The sequence below is a fragment of the Chinchilla lanigera genome, unplaced genomic scaffold, assembly GCF_000276665.1.
Source record: "Chinchilla lanigera isolate Chin_1 unplaced genomic scaffold, ChiLan1.0 scaffold00116, whole genome shotgun sequence".
NCBI classification, from domain to species: domain Eukaryota; kingdom Metazoa; phylum Chordata; class Mammalia; order Rodentia; family Chinchillidae; genus Chinchilla; species Chinchilla lanigera.
This window is the reverse complement of record NW_004955517.1, coordinates 1892757-1914983: the sequence shown is the minus strand read 5'-3', so window position 1 is coordinate 1914983 and position 22227 is coordinate 1892757. Positions and strand designations below refer to the sequence as shown.

At 52.9% G+C, this 22227-nt stretch overlaps 1 protein-coding gene across 1 annotated transcript in view; it reads left to right on the top strand.

The window, feature by feature from the left end:
* Nucleotides 1-17934, top strand: part of Atxn7 (ataxin 7) — a gene marked incomplete at its 5' end in the record, with an annotated part of 83379 nt that extends 65445 nt beyond the window's left edge. The window contains 8 exon segments of the mRNA XM_013506935.1: nucleotides 902-1154; nucleotides 3054-3313; nucleotides 4087-4169; nucleotides 7326-7591; nucleotides 9039-9237; nucleotides 9525-9646; nucleotides 14299-15256; nucleotides 17823-17934. Of these exon segments, the coding sequence (XP_013362389.1) occupies nucleotides 902-1154; nucleotides 3054-3313; nucleotides 4087-4169; nucleotides 7326-7591; nucleotides 9039-9237; nucleotides 9525-9646; nucleotides 14299-15256; nucleotides 17823-17840 (2159 nt within the window).
* Between the last annotated feature and the right edge of the window lie 4293 nt (nucleotides 17935-22227).

The following is a 22227-nucleotide window of genomic DNA, read 5'->3' as shown; positions in this document are numbered from 1 at the left end:
TAAATTATGAGTATGTTTGAAGACAGCCACTCAGTTGCTATCACAGGCTCTGAAGTAAATAAAGTTACCATTAATTAACCTGCAATGGTAACATTTCTCAACAGCTCTTGGTTTATATTAGTATGGGTCACCTTACTCTGAGGAAACAATTCTCCGGTAGATAGAGTTAGTCTTAGTTAAACTTTGTAGTCTGTACTCAACCATGAATTATTTCCTGGTTTAAAAAAACAGGCATAGCTATTTGTGGTATTTTTGTCTTGCACCTTTGGCATCTTTGCGGTGTGAACCAGAGCTATGCCATTTGTAGTCAAGGGAGATAATTTTTAAAAAAATGAGTCACTGGAAAATTTCAACACAGATTCTTAAGGAATGATAAGAGAACCGTAGAAGCCTTCTCATTTGGTGTCATTTGCTGGTGGGTAGTGATAGGAAAAAAAAGATAAAACTTGTTTCTTAATATTTGCTGTTTCGAAAATGAAAAAGGTACCATGCTAGAAAGAAAAAGGAAGGAAGGATCCCCATACGGTGTGGATTAGCAGAGCACCACAGATGAGTGGCTGCTTCTCCTCTCGCTGGACGTGAGCTGGAGCCAGGGAGGCTCATTTCTAGCATACCAAAGCAGAAGGGCAGCGTGGCTTGTGCTCAGAACGGGGGTTCCATCTCCTCGTGGGTGTCTGTGATGCCTCTTCATGCCGAGGTGGCCGGGAAGGGGAGGGCTAGTCGTAGAACGCTGAGTAAGTCTGTGGGGCCTAGACAGGCCCTTTCTGAAAGCTCCTGCCTGTGGCATGGTCCTGCTTAAGGACGCGTTTTGACCTGGATGTGTTGATGGCAGGGAGCTTTTCCAGAGTTGCATTTGCGGCTTGCCTGAAATATGGTGTCTTTTTTCTCTCTTCCTTTTCAGAAAGAAGACATAGCTCATCCAACAAGCCTTCTTTGGCCGTTCCTCCCACTTCAGTATTTCCCTTCTTCCCTTCTCTGTCCAAAAGCAAGGGAGGCAGTGCAAGTGGAAGCAGCCGCTCTTCCATTGGAGGGGCTGTGAGCGCATCCTCGTCCAGCTCCAGGTCACTAAAGTCACCCAAAGAGAAACCGCAGCTCAGGGGGAACACCAGGCCAATGCACCCCATTCAGCAGAGCAGAGGCCCCCACAGCAGAATGTGAGTATGACCAGAGGTGCTCACACTTGCCTGCTGGGAACACACCGTGTGTGCAGGCCTGTCAGTGGGAGCCCCAGGGCACTCAAGACTATGTTGACTTAAAAACTCAAGACTTTTTGTTTCCCGGTCTTACCTCGGGGACTTTTCAGAATAGTAAGAGCAGCACTGATGAGGTTAGTAAACATGTACTGATCTTTGCTGCAGCTGGCTCCTGAAACTAAACTCGGTGTACTGTGTCATTTAATGATCACAACATCCCTGTGGAGTGGGTATTGTTATCCCCATTTTCCAAAGGAAAAGAAAAAAGGTTGAGTTGAGGAACTTGGAGAAGACCTCAAGTCGATAGGCCTGAGTTCAGCTCCTGCTTGTGTCACTGCCTAGCTGAGGGCTCCGGCCAGGGCGGGCCTAAGGATAACTGGCACGGCGCACGGTTATTGGTGCTGTTCCTTCAGGGCCTGTCAGGTGGCCGCCTGTGTCTGGCCACGGGGGATGGTAAACAAACGATGCCCAGCTGGTACTACAAGGGGAAGGGACTCCCAGTTGCCGCTCCAGGCTTTTCTGGGCCCCACGAAGCAGGGAAGCAGCATGTGCTCTCCAGCCTTGGCTTCATGTCACAGCAAAGGCGGAAAGAGGCTCACACTCTGGGCAAGGCTTGGCAAGTCTCCGGGGCTCTGGCAGTCGGCAGCCTCTGTGGCATCTTGTGGAGCAGCAGCTGAGCAATTCCTTGGAAATCCCGGGCCTCCTCGTGGCGCCCCTCGGCCTGGTGCTGGGTGGCCTTCCCTGCCCGCCTCCCTGTGGAGGGTGTGCTGCACAGGAGTCCCAGCGGCGGTAGCTGGTTAATCTCTGAGCAGGGTCAAGCACCTGCTGCTGCTCCAGACCTTGCCAGCCGGGCGCGGCCGAGCCGTCTTCCAGCATCCCTGCTCTTGTCAGGCTGCTCCAGGTGCGGCTGTTTTGGGCTGTTTGTCCCAGTTGCTAAGCCCCCAGCCCTGGCTCATTTGTCAGAAGTACAGCTCAGAAAGCTTGGCTTTCAGCACTTCCTAGCTGCCCGAAAGCCAAAGAAAACACCAGCGTGACGTGTAAGTCACTCTCCAGTGTAACAGCCCTGAGAGCGCAGATTCCACTGAGCAGTTCGTAAAACGTCACCATTCCAGATCTCCCGGTGGAGCTGGGGCCTTAGAAAGGACCAGGCCCCTGTTAGCACCCTGCCGACACCATCGGGTTACCAAGAACATGGGAGTGTCAGGAAGGGTCCGAGAGAAGTCAGTCCATGTTCATGGCATGGGTCCTCGGCGCTCACCCTGTGTTCGAGGTGCTTGCGTTCTAAGCTCCTGTCATAGAAACCTTGTTTTGGTGACTGGAGAACTAGTATTTCAGGGACACGTCGTGTCCTAAGTAAACTTGGGTCTTCCTCGTTGATGGGAGCCTTGCCTTGGAGATAGTTTTAGGAATCTGTGTTTGATGTTACATTTGAGTTCCCTTAAGTCTTTAGTGACATTTCTGGGAAATGCAGTATTTGCTCACTTGGAAGTTTGTTTTATTTTGATGGTACCTTTCTCTAAAACAGTGGTTAAGTGCTAGGGGATTCTTTGGTCCTTTCAGGCTTTTTCATGTTTTGCTTGTTGCAGAAATTGTGTTGGTTATCAGGTCCAAGTCTCCCCTAGGTCCATGGGTAAAATTTTTCCAGAATGACGAACAACAAACAAATTTGGTGGTCCTTGGGGATTCACCTATGCAGCAGGCCTCAGAGATGGAATCCGGGAGACCCTCCCTGGGGCATCTGAGAGGCTGGCCTGTCACTGGCTCGGCAGACCTGGGCGCTGCCCTCAGGGCTCCGACGCCCCCTTGTCTGGGGGCTGCGGGGCACTCAGGCACAGGTGTTGTTGCTTGCCTCCACCGCAGCATGACGCCCTCGGTGAAAGTGGAGAAGATTCATCCAAAGATGGATGGAGCACTACTGAAACCCGCGGCGGTGCCGCCGTGCCCCGCTGCCGTGAGTTCCTCAGTCAAGCCTGGCCTTAACTGCCCCTCAATACCAAAGCCAGCCCTGCCTTCACCTGGACAGATGCTGAACGGCAAAGGGCTTTCTGCACCGCCCACTCTGGAGAAGAAGTCTGAAGACAGTTCCAGTAATAAGAAGTTTTTAAATAAGAGATTATCAGGTAACTTCCCAGTGCTCCGTGTAATTTAAGTGGGCATCCACAGGGAGCAGATGGACAGCTGTCTGTAAGTCCAGCGTCACTGGGGAGGAAGCTGCTGTGGTGTGCTCGGTCTCGTCCCGCTGGTGCGTGTGTGCGTGAGCTTCGGTGACATGAGAAGAGCTGTCCAGTGGTGTGGCTCCAGACTGCTGACACGTCATGCTGACGTGACGTTTTCCTGTCATCATCCGAAGGCAGTTGTAGTCTTAGGGATGTTGCTGCTCCATTTCCGTATTCTCGCACCATCTTTAATTTTCATTACTACCTGTTTGCAATATGGAATGGCCACATTCTTGGGGGGGGGGGTTGGTACGCGCTCATGACTACCTTAATTCTCCTTTATCCTCTTTCACACCCCACCCTCCGTCCCATCCCTTGACCCCCTTTTCCAAAAAGTTTGTGCCCCTGGTGTGTGTCATGTAGCTTTTACTTTCCTCTTCGTTTATATTTCGGGTTTCTCGTGTAAGCTGTGGTATTTGAGCTTGTGTGTTGGTTTATTTCACGTAAGAGTGTGGGCTAAAAGTGTACCCATTTTCCTACAGATGACTCACCCTTTGTGGCTGAATAGTGCTCCCCTGTGTATTTACATTTCCTTATCCATCCATCCGTTGGTGTTATTTATTGATAATGTGATAGATTTTTGTTTATATTTTGTCTGTCTTGAGATTTCTCCTGTTCTTTACAAAATAGATGGAGTACTTGGCAAGCCAATTGTAATGTCTGTGTGCTTTTGACAGAGAGAGAGTTTGATCCTGACATCCACTGCGGGGTCATTGATCTCGACACCAAGAAGCCCTGCACCCGGTCTCTAACGTGTAAGGTGGGTGAGCGCCTGAGCCAGGTGCCCTTGGGGAGCGCAGCCCCCCGGGGGTGCCGCACTGCCGGCCACGGCAGACCCTGCACCGTGTGCTTTGTGCTGAGCGGTGTAAAGATGGAAAAGCTTGGTTCTTTGGAAGAAAGCCTCACATTGACAAAACATGAGGTGGTGTTACAAGTTATACTCTTGGAAGTCATTCTGTTTTTAGGGAATTTTATATACTCCTGGACAACAGTGTTTTTTCTTGAACAGTCTGTTATTTCCGTGACTCAATAATTCTGCATAGAAATGTAATGAGAAGCTACTCTGTGTGGTTTCAGTTGCACTGACTTCAAACAAGTCCAGAAGTGTCCTTTGTTAATATCTGAATATTCTTAAAGTGTTCTGAAACGTGAAAGGACCACCTTTTCAAGATCTGTAACCTTAGTGTGGGCTCTGGCCTGTCTGTCGTGGTGTTGGTTGTTTTCAGTAATGACAGTTTGTGGTTTGCAGTACTCTGAGTAGTTCTGTCTAGCTTCTTACAAAAACTAAATTAAAATTTATTATTGCTAAAAAAAAAAAAAAAACCCTAGACTTTGAGATTGCCTTACTTTGTAGTTTCTTTAAAAATATTAGAGAAAATACACTTACACATAAATTAAGGAGAAAGTAATGGTCCTCCTCCTCCTTTCCTTCCCCTCATCCTCCTTCCCTTCTTCCCGGTAAACCATCTGCTAGTGTACGAAGGTGCTTCACCTGCTGTGAAGGGAGAGCTGTTGTGGGCTGGGCTGGGGCATCAGTGCGTCCACCACGTAAATGAGCATCTCTGTGGACGTGCACTTCTCCAGGGCGGCCCCGGCTGATCTTCAGAAGGGTTTCTAGAGTTTCAGAATCACTACAGTGAGTCCCCGACCTACAGGCGAGGTCCGTTCTGGGAGAATTGTGCTGAAGCCGGCACGGCGTGTCTTCCGCAGTACCTCTGTGAACGTTCGAAACGTGAATGTTCGTAAGTCGGGAGCTTACTGTACTTCTAAGTACATGATTTTAAATCTTTTCCGGGGGGAGAATTATAAAAGCGCTTTCTAAAAATTAACAAGATTTTTGTTCCTCTAAATTTTACTTTTAGGTGGTTCTTAATTTCAATTTAAATTCCTAATGTACTTTCAGTGGGTAGATTTTGTTCTACAGCATGGATTGGTTCTGAACCTTTTGGGGGAAGGGCTAAATTTAAACGTCTAATTTTCGGCCAGGCGCGGTAGTGCATGCATGTAATTCCAGCACTTGGGAGGCTGAGGCAGGAGGATTATTGCAAAGTCAAAGCCAGCCCGGGCTACATAGTGAGATCAAGGCCAGCCTGAACTGCCTAGTGAGACCCTGTCTCAAAGAACAAAAGCAAAATAAAATCAACATCTGATTTGTTGAAAATTAGGAAAAAGCCCACTCATGTGTATATTGTGACTTCCGTTTTCCATCTGGGATTGATGATACCCTCACCCGAAGCCTGTCCTTAATCTCTAGATACAAACTCCTACCACCAGACACACTGCTGCTGCCTTTCGTGGGATACTAACAGCACACGCATAGAGTGTCATCCCCACCCTGGTCGCGGGAGCGTGGCGGAGCTCTGTGCACTCTCTCAGATTCAGCCAGCCCTGAGGCTGTGAGCGCTTCCCCACCCCGCTCGGCTTCCAAGTGCTCGTTACAGCCTGCTCCCTTTGCTCCCGCCCCGCCTGCCTTCGGGTTCTCAAGAGCGGGGTGCTTCAACGCTGTGGCCCCTGTGGTCAGTGCGGGGTGGTCTCTTTGCCCCAGGGTGCTCTTGTGTTATCGGTGATGCATCATGGTGACCAAAGTCCTGCTTTCTAAAATTTTATTGTGCTGAAAGCATTTTACATGAGGCATACCCGCTTAACATTGGGAATTACAGCACTGGAAGTTTGAAAAATATTCCCAGAAGTCCCCTGCATGTACAGCAAACATGCTGTGCAGACCTGCACAGTAGTACAGCTGTAGAGTGTGTAGCGGTGTAAATTCACCTGAAGTGTCAACTTTGGAATTGTGCGATCTAAAGAAAGCGTGGAAACAAATTCATTTATATTCATGCGTATGGGATTGGGAGTGCGACAGTTACTGCGTACTTACCCGCTCCTGAGGCTTGGGGGTCTTGACAGACTCACACCCTAGCAGACTGGAGTAGCCAGGCAAACTCGGCCTGCAGAAGCACGTCACGTTGATCAGACTTAACTGCCACTAAGATCTCACTAGACTCCGACCACGGCATACTTTGTCTCCTGCTCCTAGGAGTACAGACTTGAGGTACCTGGGTTTTACACAGTACCAGCAATTAGCACATGTATGTGGTATGCAGACTTTTCTTGTAAGGTGTGCGTTTTGTACTGGTGGCCTCATTGAACCCATCGGTGCTGTGGTTTGCCTTCTTCCCCTCAGCGCGCCCATTCCCGACCCTGCCGCCTACACTCCTGGCCCCCCCGGAGCTGCGAGCGTTCGGTTGTCCCGGTTCCCACCGTGAGCGTCCGTCCTGGGGGCTCGCTCTTCTGCCGCTCCTTCCCTCTGCCGCTCCCTCGGCCTCTCTGCGCCTCACCTTGCCAGCCTCCTGCGGGCACCTTTGTCAGGGGCAGTCTGTGGCGCCGGAATGCTTGGAGCCGATTTCTTCCTTTCCGTGGCATTTTCATTGGAACAGAGGGGAACAACTGTGTTTAGGGAGTTTCTCTCTAGCTGTTACTTAAAAAACACTCTGCATTATATAGTGTATGAGATAATTGTTTCTTCCTTTAAATGAGCATTCAGAATTTTAAACGATGGCAGAAGGATTTTTTTTAATGGCGCTGGTGAGACCTTCAATGAACAAGTTGCTTTTAAGGCATAAAACACGCGTACCTGTTACCTGCACCTGCTGTTCAGCACTCGGTCGCATAGCAAGTGGAATGGCAGACGTTTCCCTTCTGGAGAGAACACCCCCAGCTCCTTCTACCGTTAGTGGAGATACGTGCTTCTAGACTAGCCGAGGAGAGGAGGTCAAGCTCTGAGGACTTGCTATTTATCAAATGTGAAGCCGTCTTTACATTAATGGTTTAGATGGCTTTTTTATGGAGAGTGTTATTTTTGGATGTACGATGAAAATTGTTATCGAGGTTCCTGATTTGATATTTCTGTGTTCTGCAGACACATTCCTTAACCCAGCGGAGGGCTGTTCAGGGTAGAAGAAAACGGTTTGATGTGTTACTAGCCGAGCACAAAAACAAAACCAGGGAAAAGGAATCGCTCCGCCATCTGGACTCGCAGCAACCACTGCAGCCGCTCAGGGACCCGCACGCCGCCCCGCCCCGGACGCCCCAGGAGCCGCACCCGTGCGCCCACGGAGTGACTCCTCCGGAATCGAAGCCTTGCGTAGCTAGTAAACCGAAACCTCACACCCCCAGTCTTCCAAGGTAAGCACCCCCGCCTCACCCGCTCCTTCGGAGAGTGGACCGTGGACGTGTCAGACCTCCATACTATCAGCAGAGAGATGTGCCTCAGGCTCACTGTGAAGATGCTGTAGGTTTTACTGAGAAAATAAAACATTGTTGAGGTCACCAGTAGGTGTCAGTCAGGGCTGCTCTTGGACACAAACCCGAGTAGCACAGTGAAGCGAGAACTAGCTGCGCTGCATCTGCTCAGCGTCGGGTGTCTTCACACTAGCGGGCAGGGCAAAGCCGGGGCCTGCTGCAGATGGCGCAGAAGCAGCTTTCACAGGGCTTCGGCGGCAGCGTTCGTTCATTCATCTGCTGCTCCTTGTGAAGTACAGCCGTGCAAATCCTTGCTGGGGACAGCGTCCAGCCTGAGTCTCCAGCAGCGTCCATGTGTCAGCGTGGTTTTCATTCGCTCCTCTGGGCCTTGGTTCTGTGTATAGATGGGGCATTTGGGCAGCATGGGAAACCATGAGTCAGGGTGTTTTAAAGACAGTTCATCACATGTGGACCTCGGGGAGTGATGCTGGAGGATGCTGGAGTATGTGTGTTTGTGCTTGTATCTCTGCTCAGTGACAGTAAGGACCATAGGCCCAGTTTCCAGAGAGAAGGGAAAGGCCTAGAGAGTGAGGAGTTTCAGCTCTGATTGTTGAGCTCTAGGCAGCAGGGCTTCTGCCAGGGACATGCTTGCCTGTTAGTGGCTACTTCTTTTGGTTTCTCCCTCCTGTGCCTGACCCTGGACGTGACTGCCTCGGAGTGGAAGTACTTCCTCAGGACAACCCCATGTGTGCCTTGCGCCTGTAGCCTATGAGCAGTACCCTGGAGGCAAGGGTGGAAGAGGCTTCCCAGGTGTGGTCAGGCCCCGGCCGTGGGTGCTTTAGCAAGGCCTTTGTTTGGCTATCTTCTCATTAAAGTTTCTCCATCTATAAAAAGTCAGCTTCATTCCAGGACCATCATAGATGCAGAGGGCAGACATCACTGTCCCTGAGTCACAGGCTCCAGACTGTCCACAGGAAGTGGTAACACTCCCTCAGCGCTTTATCAGCCCATCCCTTCTCGGCTGTTTTACTTACTGCCCTGCTAGTTCAGATTCAGTGGAAACTTGAAGAGAGGTCAGGATGTAATCCTCTCAAATCCTGCATGCACCTCCTCTCGGGGCAGACCGGAGGGGGACCTGAGTTACCGAGTGGCTCTGGAGGGGAGGCCGGGCCCTAGGTTGTCCTCGTGTGTTTCTGGCAGCCAGCTTACCTGACCGCTGCGTGGTCAGGAGAGCAGTGTCCTCGTTCCTCGGCCCCCAGGTTAGAGTGTGTCCCTCCCCAGGTGGTGGAAGCCAGGGCCCCCAGGTGCTTTGGGTGCATTGCTGCGTCTGAGTTATGGTGGTCGATCACGCACCTGCGATCTGATCCGTGTGCACTTTCTGCTCTCCAAGGCCTCCTGGCTGCCCTGCCCTGCAAGGTGGGAGTGCCCCCATCGACCCTCCGTCAGTCCTGGAGTCTCCACAGCCTCCCCTGCCTGCCTCTGAGCCAGCGTCTCGGTTATCCAGTGAGGAGGGCGAAGGCGAGGACAAAGAAGAGTCTGTTGAAAAACTGGACTGTCATTATTCAGGTCATCATCCTCAGCCAGCATCTGTAAGTGCCACAACCCCCCCCTTGACCCTCCCCCACAGCGTGGGTAGGGCCTGTGGGGGTGCCGGGCCTCAGCATCCCCACGCGTGCGACGGCCGGTGTGTGCGGCTCAGAGGCGGGGCACACGCTCTGCAGGAACTGTTCGGCGCTTTTCCCCGTCCGCCGTGAAACTCGCACAGTCGCTCTCGTGCAGCTCTGTCTTCCTAAGAGCTCCTCTTGAGAAGAGAGCACCCTGGCCGGCGTGCTGGGGGCCAAGGTGGCAAGTGTGTGCCCCACGTTCTTTATTCCAGTTTTGCACATTCGGGAGCCGGCAGATCGGCAGAGGCTACTACGTGTTTGACTCCAGGTGGAACCGACTTCGCTGTGCCGTCAGCCTCATGGTGGAGAAGCATCTGAACTCACAGCTGTGGAGGTGAGTGCCTGCGGGGGGTGCGGCGAAGTGCGGGGCTGTCTGCAGCCGCCCTGGGAGGGGAAGCTGCCGCCTCACCCACCCGCTCGGCCCACCTACCATGCTGGGGCCTGGGGTTTGGGGCGGAAGGACTTCCACACACGTGGAATGAGGGGAGATGGAAACCAGTTAACCAAAAAAGAGCTGTCATCAGCTGTCATCAGGGAGCTGCTGGCAACAGTGACAGTCACTAACCCGAGAGCTCCGGGTGCCAGAACTTACAGGATATATTTATCTTTCGCAGTTACCTGCCAGTGACTGTAATGTGTTGTAGATAACGAAACTGAGATACAAGGTCATATGTCAGGCTGGTGACGGGGCCAGGATTTGGACCTGGAGGCCATTTGTTTCTAACAAAGGCCTGCAGTGGGAACAGGACAGGCTGAGGGGATTCGAGCAAAGCCTGTGTCCGGAGGAAGTCCTTGACCTGAGCTCAGCAGGAGGGTGTGACGGGTGGGTTCCCGCCCCAAGGAACTAGACCTGTGAAGGTCTTGAGTGGGAAATGAGGACAGTTTGAGACACTGCGAGAAGGCAGGCATGGCCCCGGCTGAGGCCCGAGAGGCCCGCTGCGGCTGGACTGGGACTGGGTGAGCACAGCAGGAAGCTGTTGAGCGGTTTGGGAACGTGGGCCCGGTGGGCGGTTCAAGAAGTCTTGTGTGGCAGTGCACGCGCGGGGAGTGGTGAGCGTGCGGGCGTGCGCTGCACTGAGAGCTCCGAAAGGTGCGTCCTCGCCGCACGGGTGTTTCTTGAGCGCCTTTTGCATGGAAGAAGAGTCCCATGGCCAGAAGCGCGGAGTCCAGCCTTGCTCGGTGTGCACCTGCTGCCCTTACGCAGGCCTCGGAGCCGGGCTGGGCACATGTGTGGTCACTCAGAGCAGGAGAGGCCAGGCAGCAGGAAGATGCCTCCCAAACTTCTTCGAGCTGGGAAACCCTTTCAGGAGCACTTTGGAGAACTAGGGCTGGGAGGAGCCTGCCTTGGCGAATGGGACTGCTGAGCTGGTCGTCTAGATTCGCTCTTTGGGCCTTGAGTGCTTCGGAGTAGCCTAGGCCGGTGAAGCCTCGCTTCCCTCCCCTGGTTCCCTCCCAGTCTGGGGAGGCTGCTCGGAGCCCTGGGGTGGTCTGCAGTCCAGCGACTCAGCTCCGTGACCCGATGAGGCTCCACTGGTGTGCACAAGAAGGCCGGGCCACAGCCGTGCTCCCGTGCTTCCGCATTTCACATCTGCCCGGTTCCTCCTGCGCAGAGGGCCTTCTTCCCGAGGGAGCACGGCCCCTGCCCGCGGGCAGACCTGGGGGAGTGGTTTGTGGGGCTTGGGGTTCTCTCCACATCAGAACACCCCCAGATACTGGAAGTGGCGTCTCGCCTGTGCAGAGGGGCTGGCGGGGTGGGGAGCTCTGTGTCCCTGCGCCTGGGAGCCCTTGGAGGTACCCCCCAGATGTGCTGGGCTGGCTCTTGTCCAGCGAGGGTGCCCTGGTTGCTAGGAGCTTGTAGGAGAGGTATTTTGCCTCTCTCTGTGAACTTGGAGAAAACTATACCCTGAGGCTCCCTGTGTTGCCGCTCGCTCCGCTGGAGGCATCTTCCTGTGCTCCAGGGAGGTAGAAGCTGTTCCTTTCCTGGGCGGGCGGGGGGGGGGGGGGGGGGAGGAGACACGGACGGACAGACGGACTTCTGATTGTTTTTGGTTTCTATTTCCTTTTTTGTTTTATTCTGTTTGGTTAGTTTACAATCCTCCTGCCTCAGCCTCCCAAGTAATAAGTTTACAGGCATGTACCACTACATCAGGCTGGAACTACTGTTGTGTTGTTTTGTTTTATTTTTATGTCCTGGGGACTGAACCCAGGGACTTTTCACTGAGCTACATCTCTACCCGTTTTTAAATACATTCCTGCTGGTTTGATCCACCAGTGATACACACATGACTGTCCCATTGGGTGGCTTTGTATTAATTTTATTAGCAAAAAAGACTGATAACTTACTAAATTTGTACTACCAGTGGTACAAGTGGCCTGATGGGACACTCAGGCATGTCTAGCCTGGGCTCAAACTTGCAGTCCTCCTGTCTCAGCATCTGAGAGTACGGAGATGATAGGCATGTGTCTCCACACCTTCCTGTGCCCCGGACCTCTGGTTTTAAGTCAGTACAGCAGTGACAGACGTGCGTCACTCGGTGATGAGCTGACACCTGGGCTTGAAGCAGACGGGAAGGGGGAGCAGGGCACCCGCCCCAGGAGCTGAAAGGTGCTCCCTGACGTGGGGCGCCACCAGTCAGTTCAGCCGATCCCTAACTGCCGCCCAGCGCTTTTGTTTTGGCCTTTGTTTTGTTAGATTTTTTTTGCTTTTGGTTTTTGGCGTTTTTTGGTGGTTCTGGTGGTTTTGAGGTGCTTGGAGATAGGAGTTTGAAGCTTGCCTCGGCTAGTCGAAAACTCCAGGGCCTAAGTGATCCTCCCCAAGTACCCGGGACTGCAGCACCCTTGGGTGCTCTGAGGGAGTTCCGTACTTCTCAGCAGGGGAGAGCTCTCCTCAGATGACATCTCTGAGGCACCCACAGAAACTTTGTCAGCGGCACGGCTCACCCCCGCTCAGCAGAGCTCGTCCAGGAGCAGCGCGCTAGCGGCGTACTGCCCGGCCCCTCAGCTTTGGGGGCCCGTGGGGCGGTGACAGGCGGAGGGGTTGGATGTGAGGTCCTCGCTCTGTGTCTGTGGAGCCTCTGAACAGCAGCGGGGAGACTGGCATGTCTTTGGGAATGCGGCCGTGACCCAAGAGGCCCTTCCGAGCACCTGTCATTTCTGGGCCTGCTTACCCTCCCTAGATCTGGGACCACTGCCCCACACCCCCTGCAAGGGCCCGGGATGGTCACAGAGGAGTTTTGCTCATTTGTTTTTTAACTGTTCAAATTGGCAAAACATTCACTTGGTTGAACAGTAAAAATCGATTATAAAAAGGCAGAAGGTGAGAACCCTCAGCTCAGTGTCCCCTACCCTCCTGGTTGCCTCCTATCCCCCGCAGACAAAGCCATTTTTATTCACCTCCTGTGTATATTCACAGTTTTATCTGTGCAGACGCAGGTCAGTGTGGCTGAATATCCTCAGCTTTGCTTGCTTTCTGTTACCAAAAGGTCAGGAATTATTTTAACAGAGCGGTTTGTAAAAGAACCAGTATTTGCCGCTCTGGGAGATCCAGACTTTTTCGTTTCTCCAGGCTTGCTTCCTGAAAAGCTGGTCCTTGGCCCTTGTCTTGTGAACCGCCTGGGGCCCCCAGCAGCGGCTGTGCCTTGAGCAGCGGTAGGGCAACTTCAGTGGCCGGCACCGCGTGGCCTGGTGGCCTGGTGCACGGCTGAGGCCCAGGAGCCCGGGTTTCTAACAAGTCTCCTTGTAAAGCTTGCGCTCCTGCTCGGTGAGCCGCATGGGGCAGGGCCCAGCGTCGCAGCCTGGCTGCAGGTTGGAGCCACTTCCCATGACTCGCACGTCATCACTGTGTGTGTAGTTTAAGCTCTGGGGCAGTTGCCCTCTGCGGTCCGCGTGGAGGAGCCCTGGGTCAGGGCCGGAGTCAGGGCCTGAGCTGTGCTCTCCCTGTGCAGCACAGCTCTGAAGCGGCTGTGGGCACGCGCGCTCCTTACCTCCTGTTAGCTGCACTGCTCTTGCTGCATGGCTGCTGGAAAGCGCTGGGCGGCAGTTAGGCCAGCTCTGCCCCCGAAGGCGGAGGAGAGAGAGTGCCCCAGCCAGGCCACCGAGGAATCGGAGGAAGGGCGCTCTTGGCACTGGCCTTCCGATCCGGCCCTCCTTCTGTCCCCTGTCTCAGTGTGGCCTTTGTTTTGTTAGATTTTTTTTGCTTTTGGTTTTTGGCGTTTTTTGGTGGTTCTGGTGGTTTTGGGGTGTTTGGAGACAGGAGTTTGAGGCTTGCCTCGGCTAGTCGAAAACTCCAGGGCCTAAGTGATCCTCCCCAAGTACCCGGGACTGCCGGCATGTGCCAGCAGACCCAGCTGCCCCTCAGCTTTATTTCTCCCCAAACAGAGCGAAAATAAAAGCGGGCCCCTGGCTTAACAATCTGAATGCTCCGCTCATCCCCCAGTTTGCCCACATGTTACCGCTCCACCGCGAGAACCCCTTTTGCCGGCCCCGGCCCCCAGTTGCCGCTAACTGGCTCCCCACTTCGGAACCCTGCAGCGTGCGTGCAGTGCCTTCCGTATTCAGGGGAACATAAGCTGTGGCTTGCTCCGTCCTCAGGCGTTAGTGACGTGTGTCGTGGCTTCACAGTCTAAGTGGGGCAGCATGAGTCTTGAGGGTAGCTAAACAGGGACGGTCAGGGGACCTTCCCAAGGAGGAGATGCCAAGCTGAGGAGCGCGGTGGGGGCAGAGTGAGCCGAGCAGAGGCCGCGGCCTGTCCTTGGATGGGGCACAGAGCCATGGCACGACACGGGTGGGCATGTGAAGCCCAGGTGGTGCAGGGGGTGAGCCGCACGCCACTGTCCCAGGGTTGGCGAGGGGCCAGGTGAGCGCTGCCTGCGTGTGGAGCGCAGCCCTTGGGCAGTGTGCTGCGGGCAGGGCGGAGAGGTGGCCCTCTGCAGCTTCCCTCAGCGGCCGTGCCAAGCGCCCCTCACCCTCACTGCCTTCTCCCTGCAGGAAAATCCCGCCAGTGCCCAGCGCCACGCCGCCCGTCTCCACCCGCGCTCCTCACCGGACAAGCTCGCTGCCGACGGCACAGTGTGGGCTCGGCTGTCTCGGGGCAGCCACTGTCCCCACGCCGCCTGTGCTGCTCCCGTCTCCCTGCCCCTCCCCGAGCGGCAGGTCAGCACCAGCTCACGGAACCACGCTGAATGCACAGCCCGCCGCCTCCGGGGCCGTGGACCCTGCGTGCGGCATGCAGCCCCGGCAGGTGTCCTCGTCCTCGTCCCCGTCCACGCCCTCTGGCCTCTCTTCCGTCCCCTCGTCCCCCATGTCCAGAAAACCTCAGAAGTTGAAATCCAGCAAGTCACTGAGGCCCAAGGAGTCTCCTGGCAGCAGCACTAACTGTCACAGCGCCCACAGCAGTGACGGCGGCGGCTCAGGAAGGAAGCGCAGGAACAGCTCCCCACTGTCGGTTCACTCTGCCGCCTCTTCTGCCCATTCCGTGGAGCCCTTTAGGAAAAACTGTGTGGCCGCCCCCGGGCCTCCCTACCCGCCCCCCGCGACCCCCTCCCACAGCACGGGCCTCAGCTGTGTGACGAACCGCGCGCACTCGGGGAGCCTGCGGCACGAGCAGTCAGGCAGGGGCCCCCCTGGCGGGAGCCCCACGGAGTCCATCAAGCGCATGAGTGTGATGGTGAACAGCGGCGACTCCACGCTCTCCCTCGGCCCGTTTGTCCACCAGGCCGGCGAGCTGCCCGTCAACTCCCACGGCGGTTTTCCCCACTCACACACTCCTCTGGACAAGCTCATAGGAAAGAAGAGAAAGTGCGCCCCGGGCCCAAGCAGCATCAACAGCAGCAGCAGCAAACCCAGCAAGGTGGCCAGGTTGCCCCCGGTGAACAACGTCCACATGAAACACACAGGCACCATCCCGGGGGCGCAAGGACTGACGAACAGTTCCCTCCTTCACCAGGTAGGAAGCGGACCCTGAGCCCCGGGGTGCCCGCTGCCTCTCCCTTGCATCCGTTGCCCGCTCACAGCTCTGTGTGCTTGGGTTAGTTGATCGGCCTATGAACAGCCACTTCGTGGTGCCTTCTGAAAACAGGGTGAGTCCGTGGTAAGCGAAGGTGAAGCAGGCCCGCCCGCCGCAGTTTCTGTGCCTTTCAAAGCCGCTCCTGGAAGGAAGCCAGAATAACGCCCTTCGCAGACAGGGCTGAGGAAGGCACTAGGCCCGCCAGCAAGGCCCGCACGGGAGGTCCCACTCAGAGCCACCAGGCGGTGGCCCAGGGCTGTTAGGGAGGCCGGTGGCATTTCCTAGATGGCTCTGCAAGTAGATGTTCCTCTGAAGGAAGCCGGGCTGGAGTCAGAGGGGTCTGGAAAGAGATAAGACTTGCACTGATAGCTTGTCGTGTTTTCCAGACACCCTGGCCAACTTTCACCTCACTTCTCCCTATTTTCGAGGGCCGTAGCACATGGGGTTTGGTGTGGGCGTAACGGGAGGCTGAAACCTCATTCCACGTTAGCAGTTGGAAGAGGAGGCGGACGGTGGGCCCCTGGTAGGAGGTGACCCCGGGGTCTCGGATCCGTAACGAGCCACGACTCACTGTCTCTTGCTTCCTCCTGTCTTTCCCCGGCGCTCACGCCGTCTTCCCCGGCAGCTGTCCCCCAGCTCCCTTTGCTCTAACCGCAGCTCCTCTCTGCTCTTGTCATTCCACCCTTCAGGATATCTCCTCACCTTGCTTACGAACAGGAATTGCAGCAGCAGCGCCCCAGAGCCCTGACTTAAAATGTGAGGCTCTCTTCTACGTCTTTTCCTTACCTTCCGCGCTTATCTCAAATGCCACATTGGGAACTTTTTAAAAATACCAAGGAGTTTCTCACTGCCGTATAACTTCCCTCCGATATTTGTGTGAATTAACAGTATGTCAGAGGTGTGGGGGAAATGACGGTGAATGTAAGTAGCTGCTTAGCTTTGGGGCTATTAGTATGTTGTTCCGTATGTTAAAGCGGGGTTCTTGGAAAAATGAGGACTGTGCTGTACACCAAGCCCATGACTTACTGACACCCGAGTTGGGAACTCTCACCGGTGTGCTGGGTAAGGCTCACTCCCAAGGGAACCGACTTACGTGAGCAGTTGTCCTGGAGGGAGCCTGTCCTCTCCTGGGGACTCACGGTGCTTCTCGGTTTATAGTCAGTAGATCAGCGGTGGCAGACCTGGGGCACACGTGCACAGCAGGCTGTCTGTCATGGAAAGGTTCGCCATCACTGGGTAGTTCATGGTGAGCGTCCTTAAAAGCTTGCTGGAAGCGTGGTGTCCTGATAGCCTGGCCCCCACCCGGGGGTTGTAATGCCCGTCCCGCATCTGGGTCGCTGGGCACACCACGTCTTCATTCAGACGGCATGTACACTCAGCTGCCCCTGGGTAACAAGGATGGTTGAGACAGCGGAGCAGGGGCAGGGCCAGCAGAGAGAAGTAACAGTGCCTCGGGAAAGTGGGGGCTGCGGCCCCGCCACATGAAACCTCTGCTCCCTGATACTTTTGTCAGCAGTTCTAAAGAAAAACTGCAGATCTGGAATTACCTCTGAAATTTAGCCACTTTTGGAAGCATATATGTGGTCTGTGTGTGTTTGTAATGTGTTATAGTTCATACAGCTTCTGGCCAGGTTTGGACCTGTGACCAGCCAGGCTGCCCGCAGACTGGTACTGTCTGGGAGGACTAGCATCCCGCTAGAAGGGCCCACACCCTCTGGCTTTGGGATCTTTTCTTATATCGGTTCCAGCTTAAGTTCATGTTTGAGGCGGCCTGTTAGCATACGCTGGAATGCTGCTTAGTACGCTGCACAGACCCTAGGGGCCGTGGCTAGAGGTGAGAGGATGAGTGAGCCCAAGACGTTCTATTTCCAAGTTCACACATCTGCCGAAAGGAGGCTGTAGGTTCCCTGAGAATCCCAGGGGGACTCATGGCTCCAAAATACTTCAAAGAATGCTGCTCTTAGAGAAACAGAAATGTAAGCTGCCGTTCCTTCCAGGGCTGACTGAGCTGGTTGCAGTCTTCTGACGTGGGGCATTCTGAGAAACTGGGGGGGGGGGGCCGGCACCCCTAGCCCCAGCTCCTGCGCCGCCCGGGGCGTCAGGGAGCCACTGCCCAGCCCAGGCCCTGCCCGTCCTGCGCCTCCGGGCACTGCCGCCGTGGGGGCTGGCACACCTGTGTGTGCTCACCCGTGTAACTTCCTTTTTTTTCTCACGTAACAACCTGGAAAACCTTCAAGGACACAGAATCAGGAAACAAAACCAAAAGGCAAACAAGTCTCTAAGTTAGGAGACCAGGCCCACATCTCTTCTGATCAGGTTTCTGAAACTGAATCTTGAAGTTGTGTCCATGGGCAATGGAGGCTTGGAAAGCTAGGTCAAAGTGCGCAGCTGGCTGCCCAGCCTCACCCACGGTGGGACCCGGGGGGGGCGGTTCTGTTTAGAATCGGGGCGGTCTACAGCCGCTGGCTTACTCCTTGTTGTTTCCCCACCCGCTCTTTTTTGAAAGCCAAAGGCACGTCCCTGACAGCCGCGAATAGCGTGGGGAGGAACCCTCCGGACACTCTTGAGGACAAGTTACACCTGCACGCAGCGCTCTGGACTCCCTGATGCCTTGAGTCTTGCCCAGTTCGCTTGGCCTCAAGGGCACCTGCTGGGCCGTTGTTGCCCAAGGATCTCCCCGGAGCTACGTCTGTAGCAGTGAGTACTCCTAAAGGACACTGGATCAGGTCAGCCGCCGGGCTGCTTTCATCAGTGCTCAGGTGGTCTGGACTGCTTGCTGCCGATTTGTGAGAAACTGTCGCTTGTTTTTTAGCTTGTAGTATATCGTGGAGCCGCTCTTCAGGTTGATGGGCTGGGCAAAGGAGTGTCTGGGCAGAGCGTCACAGTAGAGTTTCCCTCTCCCTCTCCCTGCCGTCACCTCAACGCTGTCTCGTAGGTCCCGCCGCAGCAGGTAGGCACCTTAGCTCTGGAGACCGGGGGCCTCCCACAGGGGAGAGCTGTGCCCTGAGCAAGCCCCAGAGGGAAGCTGGCTTTCGGCGCTTACAGCAGCGTTCAGAAGTGCGGCGCAGACGCTGGTGCGGGGTGTCGGGAAGACGCTGCCCAGCCTCTTGCAGGTCATTTGGGGTAAGAAGCTGCGGAAGGTTCGAACTTGCACACCACTGGGAAGCCGCCGGTGCGCAGGCAGCGAGTGTGGAGCACAGCGGGGCTCGCCGTGCGAGGCGCACACGCAGCTCTGTGCGCTTGGAGGAGAGAAAGAGATGCAAACTAGCTTTGGTAACGGAACGCCAAATTGGGAGGGTCAGAGTGGGAAGGATAAAATCACAGTGGGGGGCTGTTTCCAAGATTTCCAAAGAGATGGAATTTTCTTATCCTTTAGGTTTTCATGTTAGACAGTATGTCAGATTGGGTCGGCTGTCCTACCCAGTCTTTTTTAAAGAACGGCCTTTTAAAAGTGAAATTATTAGGATATACTTAAATATTTCCAAGGCACTGGCCCCTTTCCTCTTTGGATGCTGCCCTGGGAGTAAGTGCAGATCTCTGCCTCCAGCACTCCTGTGTCCCGCGCGGGCTCAGCCACTGCTGAAGAAGTCCTGGGTGCCGGCAGGGTGGGCAGCAGACCCTAAGGGAGGAGAGCTGAGGGGACTTGAACCCGCCCCACAGTGCCCACCCGGAGGCCATCATGAGGTGTGCAGTGTTTGACCCGACCGTGCCCTCCCCTTCTTGGAATCCATGCAGTGTCTTCCTGATAGTGTTTCGGAGCCTCCGGGATATTTCTTGTAGTGCCCCACCCTCAGAGAAAGCTTACTGGGTTAAAACAGCACAGCTTGAGAAGGCGCCATCAAATGTTGGGGGTGACGGGCCGCCGCCACCGGAGCTCCTAGGCTGAGACCCGAGCCCTCTTAGGAGAAGGCGCAGAGTGGCTGAACACAGGGTGAAACTTCTCGGTCTGATCGTTGCCCTGGTAGAGCCAGTCAGTGCGGCCTTTTTTCCCTATAGTTCTTGGGTTACAAACTTAAGTTTCAGGGAATTTCAAGTCAACAACAGGTAGAATGAATAAATACTTGGTTACCAGCCTAATAATGTGAATTGCTACAGAATTATTCTTATTATGTAAGAAAACAAAGACTTTATGCAGATACTTTAGCTATAAATTGATGTAAAATACTGATTTTTTTTAAAGGAAGGGGCGAACAGTATCTTGTTCACTTATTATGCAATCAATCAGTACATGTTTTTTAAAAGATACTATATGAGGCTAGTAAGGAGAGATCACGGATGGGCCAGTTTCATGTAGTTAGGAGAAATCAGTTTGGTTAGTCCATCCCAGCGGGGAGGAGCGCGAGGGGATCCGAGCGTACTTAGTGATTCCTTGGTAACAAGTGCAATGGGTACGGGCAGAACTGACTTTCAGAGCCAAGGGGACTTGATGGTTATAAACTAAGTTGTTTTTAGTGATGGGATTTATAGACTGATGATGTTGTTCCGAAAGATGTGAATAGGATCCATGATAGCAAGCTGATTCAGGATAATGTAGATACTTAGATTAGCGAGTGTTGATCCTTTGATTTCTTAGACTGTGGTTTTAATTGAATTTCTTTATGTCTCCCGGTAATACACCGAACATCGGGATTAGGAAATTAGCCATTTTGGATTCTGCCTGCCACAAACAGACCTACTCTAAACAGTGCTATTAAATTTTAGACTGTTCAAATATTTTATTTTCTCCAACAACTACTTTTTATTATGAACAATTAAGACCATTTAAAAACACGGGAGTACAGGTATTTTTTTGAATTAAATTAACTTACAAGAACCAAATTTGCAGTGGTTGGGTTGTTTCTAGACAGACTTTGGTATCAATTTAAAACTAAGATAATTTTTATATTCTTTCCAATAGAATTTCATGACAACTTCTGCAATTTTCTTAACCTACAAAAAAAAAAAAAAAGTGCTGCAATGATGAACAAAGAATTATATGAAACCTACTTTTGTATCTTTATTTTGGGATTTCTTGTTCTATTATAAATATGGAAATATCCCTATTTCAGAAGACATATTTTGTTAAAAATGAATTGTACATATTTAAATATGTATTTTTGCACAGGTCTTTTTTTCTGATATCCTGTTTTGGTACAATTGAGATCATCTAGTATTTATTTATTAATTAATAAAAGTAAATACCTTTTTATAATTTGAAGTGGTTCACTGCCAAGCCAGTAGTTCTAGAACCTGCCTCCTTTACAGTTGAAGGGGCGCCTTTGTTCTGTGAAAGTCTGTGCCCCTTGATGTCTCGGAAGTGGATTCCTGCAGATGAAGTGGGCATTGCTTCTTCCCAGTTGCCTGAGCTCCCAGTAGACTACATGTAACTAAGTGACACACTGCTTTTCTTTTGTTAGTGTTGTGTGCGTGTGGGTGTGTGAGTGTGAGCGTGCGTGTGCATGTGTGGCTCTGTGTATACACTCTGAGCACATGTATGTTATAGTATATGATTTAAAACTAATGGAAAAAACTGAAAGTGCCTGAACCTAGTTTTAAGCTTAGACAGATTCTCTTTAAAAAGACTTGAATGTTCAGTTGAACTTTTGGAGTTTGCTTTTTCCACCTAAATACTGTTTCTGAAGTTTTAGGGGGGAGGAGTTGAAAACCACCAATGCTGGTAATTTTATAAGGTGTTTTACAATTCAGATCTTTTGGTTCACAGTACTTAGCTGGTGACAGATTGCCCAGTGGCACCAAGGGTTCCAGATCTCCTGTCAGCCAGCGATTTACATGTGTCTGTTTTGTTACTCACTCACGAAATACAGTTTAAAAGAGAATATTTAAAATATTTGTATTCCAAAAGTATAATACAAAGAAGTACCTCCAAGAGCAGTGAAAAAATTGTGTAATTCGAAAAGCGTAACTTATAAAAAGGCAGCTGTCTTCCTGCGAGAGAGTTCTGTTGCCAAGGAATTTCTTAATGTCTCATTCTGTCCTGGGGTCGGGGGTGGACTTTGAGAAATGATTGTTAAAAGTTTCATTGTTTAGAAGAAAATCATTTTTACATTCTGTGCGAAACATTTTACATTGTCAGATCATTTAAATGAACACTACATACTGTCAGTGTGAATGTAGGGCCTGTGAAAGCATTTTGCTATTTCTGAGCTTGGTTCTAAAAGCAATCTCCTGTGTTGAAATGTGTGAATAGTGTGATAATTTGTACACGTAATCAAGAGCATCTCAGCTGGACTCGTGTTGGCTGCTGTATAGAACATGAACAAATGTCAAGGGATAGAAAATTACTTTGGATATTTAAAAGAGAAGAAATATATAGTCTATTTGTTTTGTAACGTTTCTGTAAATAAAATAATTTATACTATTTATAAGAAAAAGTTGTGCTTTGCTTTATGAGAAATTAGTTTGTGGAACCAAACATGTTACTAAACGGGCAATAAAACTAGGACTTCTCAATAAACAAGGTTGGCTGCATGAAATACTGGCCGTTTCTCCTCATTGCGCTCCTCGGCCCTCGGTGTGGTCCGGCTCTTCGCACCTCTGGTCGGACGCCCTTGCAGAAGCTCGGGCTCCCCGGCGTCTGCCCGCGGCACGAGGAAACGAACCGCGGCGTTGTGGCCGCGGGCTGGGGCGGAGCCGGAGCGGAGGAGGGGCGTGAAGGCGGGCGCGTGGTCGCGCGGGGCTGGGTGTGGGGTGGAGGGTTTGTCCCGCTCACCGAGAGCCGCCCGACTCGGCCTCGGCGTTCAGAGCGCAAGATGAGCAGGTTCTCTAGGAATCCGGCGAGTTTTGCCCGTGGACAATAAATCATTCTACTGATTTTTATGGCTTAAGAGAAGCAGCTGCGTGCAGCCCTGGAGGAGACGTCCGCGCAGCGCCGAGGGCCGGGCCGCGTCCCCGCGCCCTGTCCGCCTCCGGCG